The sequence below is a fragment of the Emydura macquarii genome, unplaced genomic scaffold (assembly GCF_026122565.2).
Source record: "Emydura macquarii macquarii isolate MOO-44397 ecotype Brisbane River unplaced genomic scaffold, CSIRO-AGI_Emac_v2 contig_967, whole genome shotgun sequence".
Taxonomy (NCBI): Eukaryota; Metazoa; Chordata; order Testudines; family Chelidae; genus Emydura; species Emydura macquarii.
The window spans coordinates 896,108-909,990 of record NW_027131104.1 but is presented as its reverse complement, the minus strand read 5'-3'; the positions used below and the strand labels follow the sequence as shown (position 1 = coordinate 909,990).

At 44.3% G+C, this 13,883-nt stretch overlaps 1 protein-coding gene across 1 annotated transcript; it reads left to right on the top strand.

Annotated features, from left to right (window-relative positions):
• Positions 1–1,252: 1,252 nt before the first annotated feature.
• NKX3-1 (NK3 homeobox 1) lies at positions 1,253–8,111 on the top strand. Its single transcript, XM_067543743.1, is given in 4 exon segments — positions 1,253–1,288; positions 1,290–1,472; positions 1,474–1,843; positions 4,709–8,111. Coding segments are annotated over 4 exon segments (1,005 nt in total). The 3' UTR covers positions 5,125–8,111.
• Positions 8,112–13,883: the final 5,772 nt, after the last annotated feature.

Below are 13,883 nucleotides of genomic sequence, written 5' to 3'. Positions count from 1 at the left end.
AAATAGTACTCATCATTAAACACCTATAAAAAAGCCTATATATTCTGGCTGGGACGATTTAGTTGAGTTTGGTCCTGCTTTGAGCCGAGGGTTGGACTACATGACCTCCTGAGATCCCTTCCCAACCCTAATCTTCTATTATTCTAATACCAAACTACTATAAATAAGTATTATAAACGGTTGCCATAGTCTTGTGATTTTATTGCAAGAAGTCACATGATATTTGGTGTTTCTCTTAAAGCCCCAGTTCCTGGAGTCAGATGATTTCATGAGCAGCTCAGCTTTCAAAAAAAAAAAAAAAAGTATGTTTCTAGCCTTCACCTCTATGGGAAAAAACCCATAAGCATGAAGGCAGTGGCAGATTAAAACTCAGAATTTATTATTTCTAATATATCCTATTTTGAGAGACTGAATCATGATTTTTCAATGCTTGGTGTTGATGATACTGCTTTCCTCCTCTCTAGCGCTTTTAAGGCAAGGATCTTGCAGAACAACATGAAAGAATTAAACCTCACAACTTCCTTTACAGATGTGGATGCTAAATCGCTTAGTCTAAATAAACTAAAGATCATCCTGAATCTTTCACCTGAACCCTCTGCCCTTAACTGTAATTTTGGTTCTGGATTTGAACTCGATTCAGGTATCTCAGCATTAATGTAAAACACTATTATTAGAACTGGGGGGAAAATATTTCTATGCAAATGCCTTGTTATTGAAAAAACAAACTTTTTCAGGGTTTTCGTTTTCGTTCGTTTGTTTCCTTTTTTGACGGATTAAAACCTTTTCAGTTTGAGGGTTTCCCAATGAAAATCCAACAAATTCCACAAAACATTTTAGATGAAAAACAAACCTCATTTGTTTTCTTCCAGACCACTTTGTCCAAAGAGTGTTAACAATAAATAATAATAATAATAATGTTTTTGTGTTGTCAATCATTGGCATTACTAACCACAGAAAGGTCAGGGGCTTGGTGCGGGTGGGAAGACGGGTCCAGACCATCTTTAGGAAATGCTGCAAAACCTCCCTGCTTGAAAAGGCCTTTTCACCTTACAAGGGACCCTACCTTCTCCCCCCAACACTGACACCGCGGGCTGCCCTAAAAGCAGAGGGAGAGATGCCACAGACTCCACCAGGGACTTTGCTATTGATTTGAAGCTGAGGCACCACGGTGATGGGTAAAGCCTTCTGGTTACAGATGATGGTTACATTACATTAGACACACAGAGGGAGAGAGAGGAGTTAGAAAGTCCCCATGGCCACAGCAAGCCAGGAGCAGCAGGGGCAGGGACGTTTCCCTCCACACTGCGGACAGACCAAGGAAGAAGTTCATCCTGCAGGAGCTGGGGGAGCCAAGGAAGCTCTTGAAGGGCGTTCACCAGTGCCCCTGGCTCCAATCACACACAGGAGGCCTGGCTGGCTGGCTTATAAATGCAAAGCAGGGAGCGTTGCAAAGCGAAAGTGCCTGTGGGCTAGTTGCCGGGTGGACTTGCGGGAAAGGAGGGAGAGATGAGCTCCCGGGCACTCCCTCCAGGAAAGCAGGAGAGACAAGGCGGCGGCAGCAGCAGCAGCACGGAGCCCGCCGGCAGGAGCCTTGCCCCGGGCTCCCGGCAGACCATGCCCCTCTCCGCCAAGCCGCTCACGTCCTTCCTCATCCAAGACATCCTGCAGGACAGCGGCGCGCCGGGCAAAGGCAGCCCGAGGCGGGGATGCTGCGCGGCGGCTGGCCCGGGGCCGGCCGGAGCCGCGCAGGGCAGTGAAAGCTCCGCCAGCCGGCTCCCGGCAGAGCCATCGCGCCCCGCAGGGGTCCCCCGGCCCCGGGAGAGAGCAGGCGAGCCAGCCGCAGGTAAGCGGGCGCGGGGGCCGCGGTTCTGCGCTCGCAAGGGGCGCCCCATCCTTGGACTTGGGGCGGTGAAGTGGTACCCACGGGTGGCAGCCCCTCGGCGCACCGAGCCGTAGCACAGATCGTTTAAAGGGCTGCGGCTGCCTGCACGGTTATTCCCGCCTGGTACCCTGGCTGCATTCAAGAGCACCGACGACTTTCATCTGACAGGAGGTCTTACAATGCCCTTTGCTGAGTACAAGCTCATAGGGACAGGGGCTGTCTTTTCCTTCCCTGTCCGTCCAGCACCTAGCAGAGAGGGGCCTGGTCCATGACGGGGGCTCCTTGGCACTACCAGGAAACGCACCATTAATGCTCATTGACCATAAAAGGTGGTCTTGATTCACTTGAATAGGCAGCCTCTTGTTCATGCACCTGCGGAGGAATCATTTTTAAGACGGTGTGTTTCTGGGACATGTGCATTTCTGTCTTGGGGGAACACAGCAGGAAAGGTGGCAAATCACTGCCTTAGCAGTGACTTTAAAGGTAATGCTTTAAAGATCGCTTGGGAGCGTTCTTTAAGGATGGTTACGTCATTTAAATATCAACAAGATTCTCCAGCATGTACCTGCATGACTGCGGGAGGGGGTGAGAGAGAGAGAAGCTGCTACAAAGCTCGTATCGTTTTAAAATAGTTGGTGTTGTGAAAACTTACCACTGCACTCTCTAGGGAATGCTGAAGTCTCCCTCCCTTGTGTTTTTGATATAGGGAAGGGGGAAATCGAACACATGTAAGCTCTTTGGGGGAAGGGATTGATTTATTTTATGTCTGTACAGCACCTAGCACAATCAAGCTGCAATCCCATTTGGGATATTCAGGCACTACTATAATATTAATAACAATACAATATACGTTAAAGAATCACTTTCTTGTTAAAAGGGATATTTCCCAGTGAAATTTGGCCCAGAGTTTAGATTACATTCAAAAAAGTTTTTACAAAACCAAAGATCAAGAGACATGTTCCGAGGCATTGCTTTTTGAAGGATTCCCTGGGAAATTTGCTTTAAAAAAAATCCCTTACATCCCTCCACCCACTTCAGTAGAGCAAGTTGGACCAGATGAGAAACGGGGCCTGTTGATTCCATCTCAAACATTTCAACGTGGCATTTGTGTATGAGAACCTTGAAGGAAAATGTACTAAGAAATTACTAGAAACAAGAGGGAACCTGGCCTGTTTCCATTGTCCATGCTGAGTGAAATAATAAAAAAGAAAAAAAAACCAAGCAACCAACTGCGTAAATAGTGAAAGGTTCATTTGATTTGAAGGTTCTCTCAGTTTTAATCATTGTGAGTGCCGTTTAGTACAAGGACGGACATTTCTGTTCTTATTTTTAACCTGATGCTGTTTCTCTATGAAATCTTTCCGACTGTGGCTTTAGTTAGGCAGGACTTGATCCTGAAAAGTGCAGAGCACTCCCACTGCCCACTGTCTTTGATCAGAGCTATGGGTGCTCAGCACCTGTCTGGATCAGGGGTGAAGTGACTGAATGATTTATTCTACTGGGAATAAGATTAAGGTGAAGTGTCTGGTTGCTACCTCTGAGCTGTGATTGCCATCCACGACGCCTAATTCCCTAGCTCGGCTCTCCTGTCACATTAAAACCAGCATGAACTAGCACATCTCTCACATGGCAGGTGTCATCTTTATCCCTCTAAACTTGTTCCGCAATGGCACAGCCAAAAAAAGCAGCATTCAAGGAGACACTTCTGATCTCATTAGCCTGGATATATCAAAAGTTCAGCCTTCCAGCAGGAAGACTCCCACCTGAACTGGTAATTTATGTTGGGATCCAAATCCTGTTCCCATAGCTTTGCTATTCACTGGAATGGGGGCAGGATTGAGCCCTAGAGCCCAAATTCTCAAACCTCGGGGTACTAAGGGACTGATCCTCCTGTCAATTAAAGCAGTGGAAATCAACAGTTCCTCTATGGAAGTGAGTGGAATGTGTGGGGGAAGAGAACTGGGCCTCTAATTTTATACTGATTCATCTGAATAAGGATTGGTTTGGGGTTTTTTTAAGGCTATTTATATCATGGCCTAATTTCAATGAGGGGGCAGGTGCTCGGTACCTCTGAAAATCAGACCCACTTCTGTGGGTGCCCAAACATCTAGCTGGGCGCCCATGTTTGGAACCGTTGGCCGATGACTATAAATTATTAGTACTAGCAATCCCATGCATTCAAAATTCAGGAGATGGGCCTGAAAAAATCCCTCACTTCACGAGGATGGGTGGAGTCTTTTTGTTTTATCTGGTTTTTTTTGTTTTTTTAATTAGCTCTATATATTTGCCATCTGAGCCACATTTTCAAGGTTTTCTCTGCAACATGAGATTAGAAACTTACCTTTTTTAAAATAAAAGCAGAGATTCTCACATAATCACAAGGATCTGGGGCTTTAAGAACAACACCTACTATCACAAGACTCCCAATAAAATCCTAAGAGTTGGTACAATTGTATTTGTTTGTATTACAATAATACCTAGGAGCCCCATAATGGCAAGAGCCCATTGTGAGTACAGAAGAAAAAGGCATTTTAACAACAGAGGGGCATATTTTTAAGGATATTTAGGTGCCTAACTCCCAGTGAAATCAATGGGAGTGAAGTGCTTAAATACCTTTAAAAATCTGGCCCAGAGTGAACACTGTATCAAAATTCATGGGCGGGGGGAGAATTATATACAGAAGCTTTTTGAATTTTTAACTCATGTAAACATGTAAAAATGTCTCCAGGATGATAATGGAATTTTGTGCTGTCTGGAAAGAAAATGCCTGAGAACAAGCTGTTCAGGTTCCTTCCTGGTGTGTAACTCCCCTCTTCCTTCCCCCAGAAGCACATCTGGAGACCTACCTATCGGATTGTGAAAACCCTCTGAAATCCTTACCGAGCAACCAAAGATCCCTGAAGCAGCAAAAGCGTTCACGGGCAGCCTTCTCCCACACTCAGGTCATCGAATTAGAAAGGAAGTTCAGTCATCAGAAGTACCTGTCCGCCCCGGAGCGAGCCCACCTGGCAAAGACCCTGAAGCTCACTGAAACTCAGGTGAAAATCTGGTTCCAGAACAGAAGGTATAAAACCAAAAGGAAGCAACTAGCCTCAGAGCTCAGTGGACTCGATAAGAACTCTGTTCTCCCAGCCTTTAAAAAGGATGATGTCTCCAGGGCCTCTCTGATTTCTGTGTATAACAGCTACCAGTACTATCCATACCTATATTACTTGAATGGCTGGAGTCCATCTTTGTGGTAACTACAGCTAAAGAGAGCTTTAAAAAACCGGAACTTTTATTTTCACTGTTTTGCTTTTTCTAATGCTAAGGAGAGGGAATAAGCACTTCTGAGCAGATTGTCAGTAAAGTTGAGCACCCTGCATGACCTTTTCCCTTCCAGGGGACTTACAAGGTTCTCGGCACTGCTACAAAACTAGGATAACATTTGCCATAGTACCTAATAATAATGATACCATGCTGTTGTATAGCACGATGCTTTAGAAAGGATCATGATCCCCATTCTACAGATGGGGAAACTGAGGCACAGTGACTTGTCCAAGGCTACCCAGTGGCAGAGCCAGGAATGGAACCCAGGTCCCAGAGTTACAGTCCAGTGCTTTATCCACTAGTCAATACTGCCTGCCCTTTTCGCTCATTGAAAGTCAAGGGGACTTCGGCTTCCATATGCTTAAGTCTCTTTTGAAAGGGGGACTTGGTTGTTTTGGAAAACGTTAGCCCTAGCCATCATCAGTGTGTAAAAACTAAATAATGACACAGGTTTTACACACCAATTGTTTAGCGTCTTCATCTAGGCCACTAACTATGTGACACTATATGATATATTTAATATTTAAATACCTGGCCTTCTCAAACAGAACATAGGTGGGGCACTGAATGGAAAAAATGGACTCTGCATATTTTTTTATTAAAGGGGAATGAAGAGCCATGTGGTCCTAGGGTGAACACTGTGATATATCAGCCAACATCACAAACCCCATTTAAACTACTGTCATGAACTGGTCAAGGCATATGTGCACCACTGTCCTGTACTGGCTAGAATTACAACTGCACAACTATGTGTCACAGCACCTATACTGCTAGTTAAAGCAGAGTCTCCTTTAGCTCAAGTGGTAAAAACCTGTGGCTTTGAAGTAGAAAGTTGCAGTTCTATCCCTGCTATGTGATGTCATGTCATGTCATGTCATGAAATGAATGCGTCGCCCTGATGCACTGCATAGTAGCAAACACAAAATACCAGGTGTCCACAGATTTGTTACCGTACGCAATAAACATTGTGGGCTGGATCCTCAGCTGGTATAAATCAACATAGATTCTCTGCCTCTGATGGAACTGTGCCAATTTACACCTCCACAGTCTACGCACCAATGCACACCTCCACTAACTTAGCAGCACATGAGAAACCAAACCAGACGATAGCAAGAAAGTCAATATCATGACAGACGTTTGGCATATCATGTTGACACTGAACATTAACATATAGACTATTTAATACAATTCTGAGTTTTCAACCTTCCTAACAGTTTAAAGAGAAGCAATTCTGTTTGTAAAACTAGATGAGACAAAGCAGCCTACCGCTTTAAAAGAGGCGCACTGGTTCAGTATTACCATAAAAAGTTTTCTTATAATCACAGGGTTAAATGATCTTATTTTTCACACTCACCATTTGAAGAGACTCTAACAGAGGTGACTCCTGCTTCAGTTTGATTCATACTGTACTGATGCTGCTGCGCACCTTCTGATCCTATCTTCTTTAGTGGGAAACGAAAGTTCAGCACTTTGCAGTATCCTGTAATACAAAGGTAACATGGGATAAAGCTTTCATGCCTGGTGGTTAAGTGAATATCAATATTTGGCATTAGCAAAGTAGCAGTGATGGCTTTTAGGAGCAAAGGAAATGCCTGCCCATTCTTAACAGTTTAAGGCAACATATCTATTGTGGAGGAAAGAAATGTTTAAAATAGAAATGAAATAAAAATTGGGGGAGGGAAATCAGCTTAGATCATTTATAGTTTCAGTGGGCCAAATTGTCAGCTAGTCTCCAAGTCTTTATAATGGTGCCCATCATTGTAGTATCTGAGCACCTCCTAAAGAGAATTAACACCAACACCCCTCCCAAAAGCACAAAAAAGCCAAAGGCTTAATTTTCATCCCTTCTCTTCCAGGCAGTTGGGGCTGCGTATCGTTTGAGTAATTATGATCAGAATGGGAATTGTAGTCATTTCTTTCCAGAAATATACAGAGACAAGGGGGTGAGGTAATAATATATTTGATTGGACTAGCTTCTGTTGGTGAGAGACAAGCTTTCGAGTTTACACAGAGCTCTTCTTCAGCTCTGGGGAATTTTTAGAAATCTGTTATTTGTAATGAAAATATATTTGAAAACTGCTTTTTTGTCCCCCTCCTCCCCAGCCCAACAGATCCGGATCCTGCAAACCACACACCTGCAAGTATCCTTACTCATCCAGTAGACCTGCAGAAGTCCATGAGGCTCTTGTCATGAGCAAGGATTATTTATGGGACTAAGAGTTTGCAGGATCAAACCCATTAAGGTGAACGATTGACCAATGAATTTGTGGTCACTGTCGCTGTGTAAGTTATTTGAAAGGCATGGCAGGAGAACTGCCTGTGTTCTAACTAGTCGGAATGTAACTTCTAGTATCTCTAGATAACATTTTTCTTCCAGCTTGTTCTTTATTTAGAACCTATTCATTCTGAAAGGATTCAGCCCTTTCTCTCAGTCAGCATTAAGAGTAGAAGGTCATCTGGGCTGTTACAATATGTTTCAAACTCAAGCACGCTGCTTATCCACTTTCCAAAAGAAGTGATCGTACAATACTTAGAACAACAGATTCCTTAGGGCCCTATCTTGGGGCCTGACTCACTTGAGGGGCTCCACTTCCACCTGGCCCTTAAAGGGGGTAAGCGTAAGTGCCATAGTGGGTCTCACCCACTTTGCACAGGTGTAAATGATGACAGGGCACTGGAGAATCTGCATCTGCAGGGCAACAATGGACTTGATCCATTGTTCTTTAGTAGTATGGTTACTGAACACCCACTTGAATATTTCATCTATGTCCCAGCTGCTTTTCTAGTCTTGGTTTGTATAGCCTATAACAAAACCTTCTTGGCCACTCTGTTTCTTAACTGCCCACGTTTTGTATTATTATGCAATCAAACCACTGCAAATGGTGGTTGTTTTTGTATATAGATTTTGATACTCTTTTTCCAATGCGTGTATTGTACTTTGGAATAAAAAGTTAAAAGTCGGTATTAGAAATGAGCCTCTGTGGGGTTCCAGGTTTGGGATTTTTGTTTTTAGATCTCCTCGATCTGTGTTTCCCCTTCATGTACTGGGGGCCAGAACCTGGCTACAGTATGCATGGAAACTCAGATCCCTTACTGCCTTCCCTAGTGCACTGTTACGGGAAGTAGCAATGGGGCTCGCTCACGTGCCATGAATGCAAGGAGCCATCATGACTCAATGCTCTGGAACAGGAGCAGAGCTGGTGGGTTAAGGGTCATGGCTGGCGGCCAGCTCCTCTTTCACACCTACCAGTGCTTAAAGGCTGCACCGCTAGGATCTGATGGGAGTCTGTCCACAATGCTCAATGGGCTTTGGATCAGGATCCAAGGGAGCTCTTACTGCATCCTTAAGATGCCACGGATGCAGATCTCCACCTAAGCGTCCTTCACGCAGCCTTTCACGGGTATAATCCATTCCCTAGCACGGTGCTGTTGTGTCCTGTGTCCACAAACGTGATTCTGGCTCTCAAGCCATGATTTTGCTCCTATTCCTGCAATACCGTACTCCTATGAGTAGCACTTCCATATATGAGAAGCCCCGCTGAAGTCAACGGGGTGAATGCCACGACTAGACATTGCTCCCATGTGTCACTATGGCAGGTTCAGGCCCAGTGTGAGCTGCACACAATAAAATGGTCATGAACAGCAGATGCAGCAGTTTTGCAGGTATCTGATCACCCCCCATCCCTGTTAAGAGTAGGTTAACACTTAATTCTACCAACGTCTCCTACAACCCTACTGTTAAAAGGACACTGGGTCCCATCCAGCCAGGGAATTGCACATCCTGACAAGGGCTGAAGAGGCTCAACTCTCATTTACTGAGAAGACACCACACCTTGCAGGAATGAGAACAATTTCCCTCATTCCCTCCCCATCCCCATTTATTTACTACTCAAGACTTACATTAAAGCTGGTGTCATTCACCTGATTAGCAGCAAATAAGTGGCTCTCTAGCAAATAGCCGTTTAGATAGTAAGGCGCTTATTCTAGCTAAAACTTATTATGGACCGTATGGACCGTATGCAGAGAGGCACCTAAATGTTTGCAATGTGGGTTAACCCTGTAAACTACTCCCCATGCACTTGTCCCTCTTTCCAGATACGAGACACACAGCTCTTATTTTTATATTCGTAGCCCCCGCTCCGACACACCTTTGTGCATGACAGCAGTTGCATGAACTCAATGGGACTACTCAAATGTTTAAATTTAACAACGAGTGTGTTTGCAGGTGTGTGGCCTTGGGATGAAATTCATCCACGTAGGGGGGCCACAACAAGGTCTCACCACCGACATCCCATATAGGCCTTCCTTGGAAGGCTCACATGAGGCTTTGTGCAGGCTCTCTGCACGGGGGTGAATTTCACCCTTCAAACTCAGAAATAAGTTCTATGCTGTTCAGCTTTCTGATCAGGTATTCTGCAATGCTCCAATCTGCAGTACTTCCATCAGAACAGAAAAAAAAAATTAGCAAAGCCGTACAGAAACCTCTTTCTATCATAAATTCCAGAGTTAGGCAGTAAGTATTTCTTTCAAATGAGTCACTTTCACCATCCATATTCCACTATGGAAGCTTATTCCAAACTCACAAGAAAGCAAAATGGGCCACTTGCACCCATTAAAGTCAGGGTAGTAATTAGACACCCAAAATGAATTTGGGCCAATTTTTTTTGGCACTTGGATTTTTAAAAAAATCTGTTCACACCACAAAGCAGTTCAGCCTTCCAGGGCCTGTTCCTCTGTGGCCCTGCACTTCATATCTTCATTTATTAGGGTGGCCAAGTGCCCTGTTTTTGACTGAAAAGTCCGGTTGAAAAGGGGACCCGAGTGTCCAGTCAGAAATACTGAGCGAACACACGAAATACAGTTACTGCAGGCAGGGGAGGCACTGGGTCACCTCCCGCCAGCCCCTACTCAGCCAGGGCCACCTCCTACCCGAGTCAGGCAGCTGCAGCTCCCAGCCCCAGCTCTGCATGCGAGTCCCTGCCAACCTGGGCAGAGTGGAGGGGATGGGGAAAGGGAAAGAGGCAGGGCAGGGGTGGGGCTTTGGGGGAAGAGGCAGGGTCTCCTGCTGGAGTGTCCGGTTTTTAAATATTACAAAGCTGGCAACCCTTATACCAGTGGAAAGTATGTGTAAATTGCTCCTCTTCTGACTGAGTAGCATTTTACACCCACTCTGTGCAATTGTAAATAACAGCACCAGGTGCCAGGCAGTGAAGAATCAGCCTTATGGGATTTGGCTCTGAGCTGGTGTCAGATTTACATGGGTGTAACGCCATTGATTTCTCTGGAACATATTCCTGATTCACAGTAGTGTAAGCAAGAGCAGAAGCATGTCTAGAATAACGACGCCTTGTAGTGGTTTGTGCATACAAAGCTGAACTGACGTGTTAATCTTCCCTCAAAATACTTTTATTGTTGTTAATTGAGTGGATTTATATTTCTGTAAGGAAATAGCCATAAAGCCGTGAGCCCAGGCCACACACACGCTCCTTTCAAGCCATACATGGCCCCGCTATGTTGCCTGTGGGGCACATTTTCAAAACCGTGATTTTAACTGGTTGTGAAAAGTGCATGCATGACAGCCTTGGAGTCTGAAGTCCTATATCCCTGGAACAGGTACAAGGGGGCAAATTCTGCTCTCAGCTGCACTGAAGTAAATTGACAGAGAAACATCCTTGACTTCAACAGATTTATGGGGGTACAACTGAGGATAGAATTTGGCCTTATAGGGCCAAAACAAATCCTTACATTACTTTACAATAAGGTATTGTGCGCCAGTCGCAAGTATCTTCCGCAGGACAGAAGGAAGAATGGCAAAAACCTAAGAGAACCTTTGTGAAACTGTTGGTTTCAATGGGACAAATTTAGCCCTCGCGTCCTGCATGCATGCACACACACCTGGCACCAGTGCTTCTGCAAAAAGCTGATTTTGGGAACTCAGGTAACATCTCACCCACCATGACCACATTCACATTCAGAGATGCAACTTGCAACGCTAACATTTCAACTTGCTTAGGCAAGGAACCCACAGATTATTTTGTGGTGCCTGCCATTAAGAGTTTGTTGGCTGACTCCTACCTACAGAGCTTCAGGTTTGGGGGGGTTTTAATTATTTTTCCTCCTTTGCAACTCTTTTCTTTCGAATCCCCCTAGTGCTTTTCTACAGAGGACAGCAAGGCTTCCAGCTGATATTTTAACACAAAGCACAAGGACACAGAGAAAAAAAAGCTGTAATGTTTTGATATCCAAATAATCCAGCGTTAAAGCATTAATGACCACAATAGGAATGACAAAAGCAAACTCTTGCTCTGATAAATGTGTGATAAATTTCCTCTTGATTAATACATAAAAGAAAATCCCACCCAGGCTATGGAGGCATAGTGTTTTAATCAGCCTTAACAAAGCAGAACCCCGGTTTGTTGCACTACTAGAAACAGAAGGCATCATTTAACATCAGTCAATTAGCGTCATGCTCCACAGCCAACATATCTATCAGGATTCAATAGTGTCTAATGCTGACATAACATTTACACTCATTTCTGCCAAACCATTTCTTTAACGCTACCAAAAAAAAGGGGGCTGCCATTGGATAACGTAACTGTTGACTAACATTTGCATGCAATAAACCACATACTTGGCAAGCACCTGCAGGAAGGCAGCCAAGAAAACATTCTGTTTGACCTAAACAACATTTGCAAAGCAGAGTGACGGGAACAAGTTAACTCATGTGGGCTAACATTCAGGGTGGGTAAAGAATACAAAGACATCAGAATTGCCATCATAGATCCGATCAGTGCTCCTTATAACGCAATATGAACGTGACCAGTACCAGCTGTGTCAGAGGAAGGTTAACCTACCTTATGGAAAGTTGGCTTTGACCCCCAAAAGTTAGAGGCTGGTTGAAGCCCTGACACATGCGGGTTTCAATCTTTTCTAAAACACCTTGCCACGGACTTCAGTGGAGCCAGGATTTCACCCTAAGACTACACTGCTGGATCCACCAGAAGAACCCGATGGGATGAACAGCGAAGGGCAGCCAATAGGTTTGGTGTCCAAATACTCAGGTTGTGATTTTGAGGGTATTGAGCACCCACCATTCCAGCTGAAGTCCATGGGAGCGGCGTGTGCTCAGCAACTGGGAACTGAAGCCAGGTCTCCTAAGTCCCAGGCTAATAGACAATCCTAGTGTGTGTCCTGACAGCAACGGCCTTTATAGGTTATTCATCAGGACCGCTGAAGGGAATAGTGTTGACGTAATACACGTACACTTCTGTAAGGCCTTTGATTTTGGTACCACACGACATTTTGATTCAAAAACTAGAATAACATAAAATGAACACTGCTCATGTTAAATGGATTAAAAGCTAGCTAAACTGATACGTTTCAAAATGTCATTTTCAATGGGGAATTGTCATCAAGAGGGTGTTGCCAATGCAGTCCCACAGGGATTGGCTCTTGGCCCTACTCTGTTTAACATTTTTATTAATAACCTGGAAGAAAACATAAAAATCATCACTGATCAAGTTGGCAGATGACACAAAAACTGGGGGTGTGATAAATAATAAAGAGGACAATCTAGTTAGCTTAACGAAGAGAAGGTTCAAGGGTGACTTGATCAGGCTATGAGTACCTACATGGGGAACAAATATTTAATAATGGGCTCTTCAGTCCAGCAGAGAGAGATCTAACACAGACTAATGGCTGAAAGCTGAAGCTAGACAAATACAGACTGGAAATAAGGTGACAGGAATTAACCATTGCAACAATTTACCAAGGGTCATGGAGGATTCCGCATCGTTGACCATTTTTAAACCAAAGTTGGATTTTTTTCTGAGAGAGATGCTCTAGGATTTATTTCAGGGAAGTTCTATGACCCGTATTGTACAGGAGGTCAGTCTGGATGATCACAATCGTCCCTTCCAGCCTGGGAATCAATGAATGCAAATGCTGCATGCTCCAGCCACACTCCTTAAACTAAGACTGTGAGGGACAACACAGGGCAGGTCTGTAATACCTGGGACAGTGGTTCTCAACCAGGGGTACGCGTGCCCCTGGGGGTACGCAGAGATCTCCCAGGGGCTACATCAACTCATCTAAATATTTGCCTAGTTTTACAACAGGCTACATAAAAAGCACTAGCAAAGTCAATACAAACTAAAATTTCATACAGACAATGGCTGACTTGTTTATACTGCTATACACTGAAATGTTAAGTACAATATTTATATTCCAATTGATTTATTTGATAATTTTATGGTAAAAATAAGAAAGTCAGCCATTTTTCAGTAACAGTGGGCTGTGACACTTTTGTATCTTTAGGTCTGATTTTGTAAGCAAGTCTTTTTTAAGTGAGGGGAAACTTGGGGGTACGCAAGACAAAGCAGACTCCTGAAAAGGGGAACAGTTGCCTGGAAAGGATGAGAACCACTGACCCAGGCAACCCCCTTACACCAATGAAATTCCATTCTACACACACCAGGGGGCTGAGGCACAACAGAGAATGAGGGTCATAAATATCCTGCCCTCATATCACAGAGAGTGATAATACGGGAACACATTAATTCTGTTGGGCTAACTTTATTCAGAGAAATGCAGAGATATACAAAATGCCACAATGGATGAGACCAGCATCTTCACCCAGTGAGTGGATAGAGCACTGAACTAGGATTTAGGAGTCCTGGGTTCTATTTCTGGC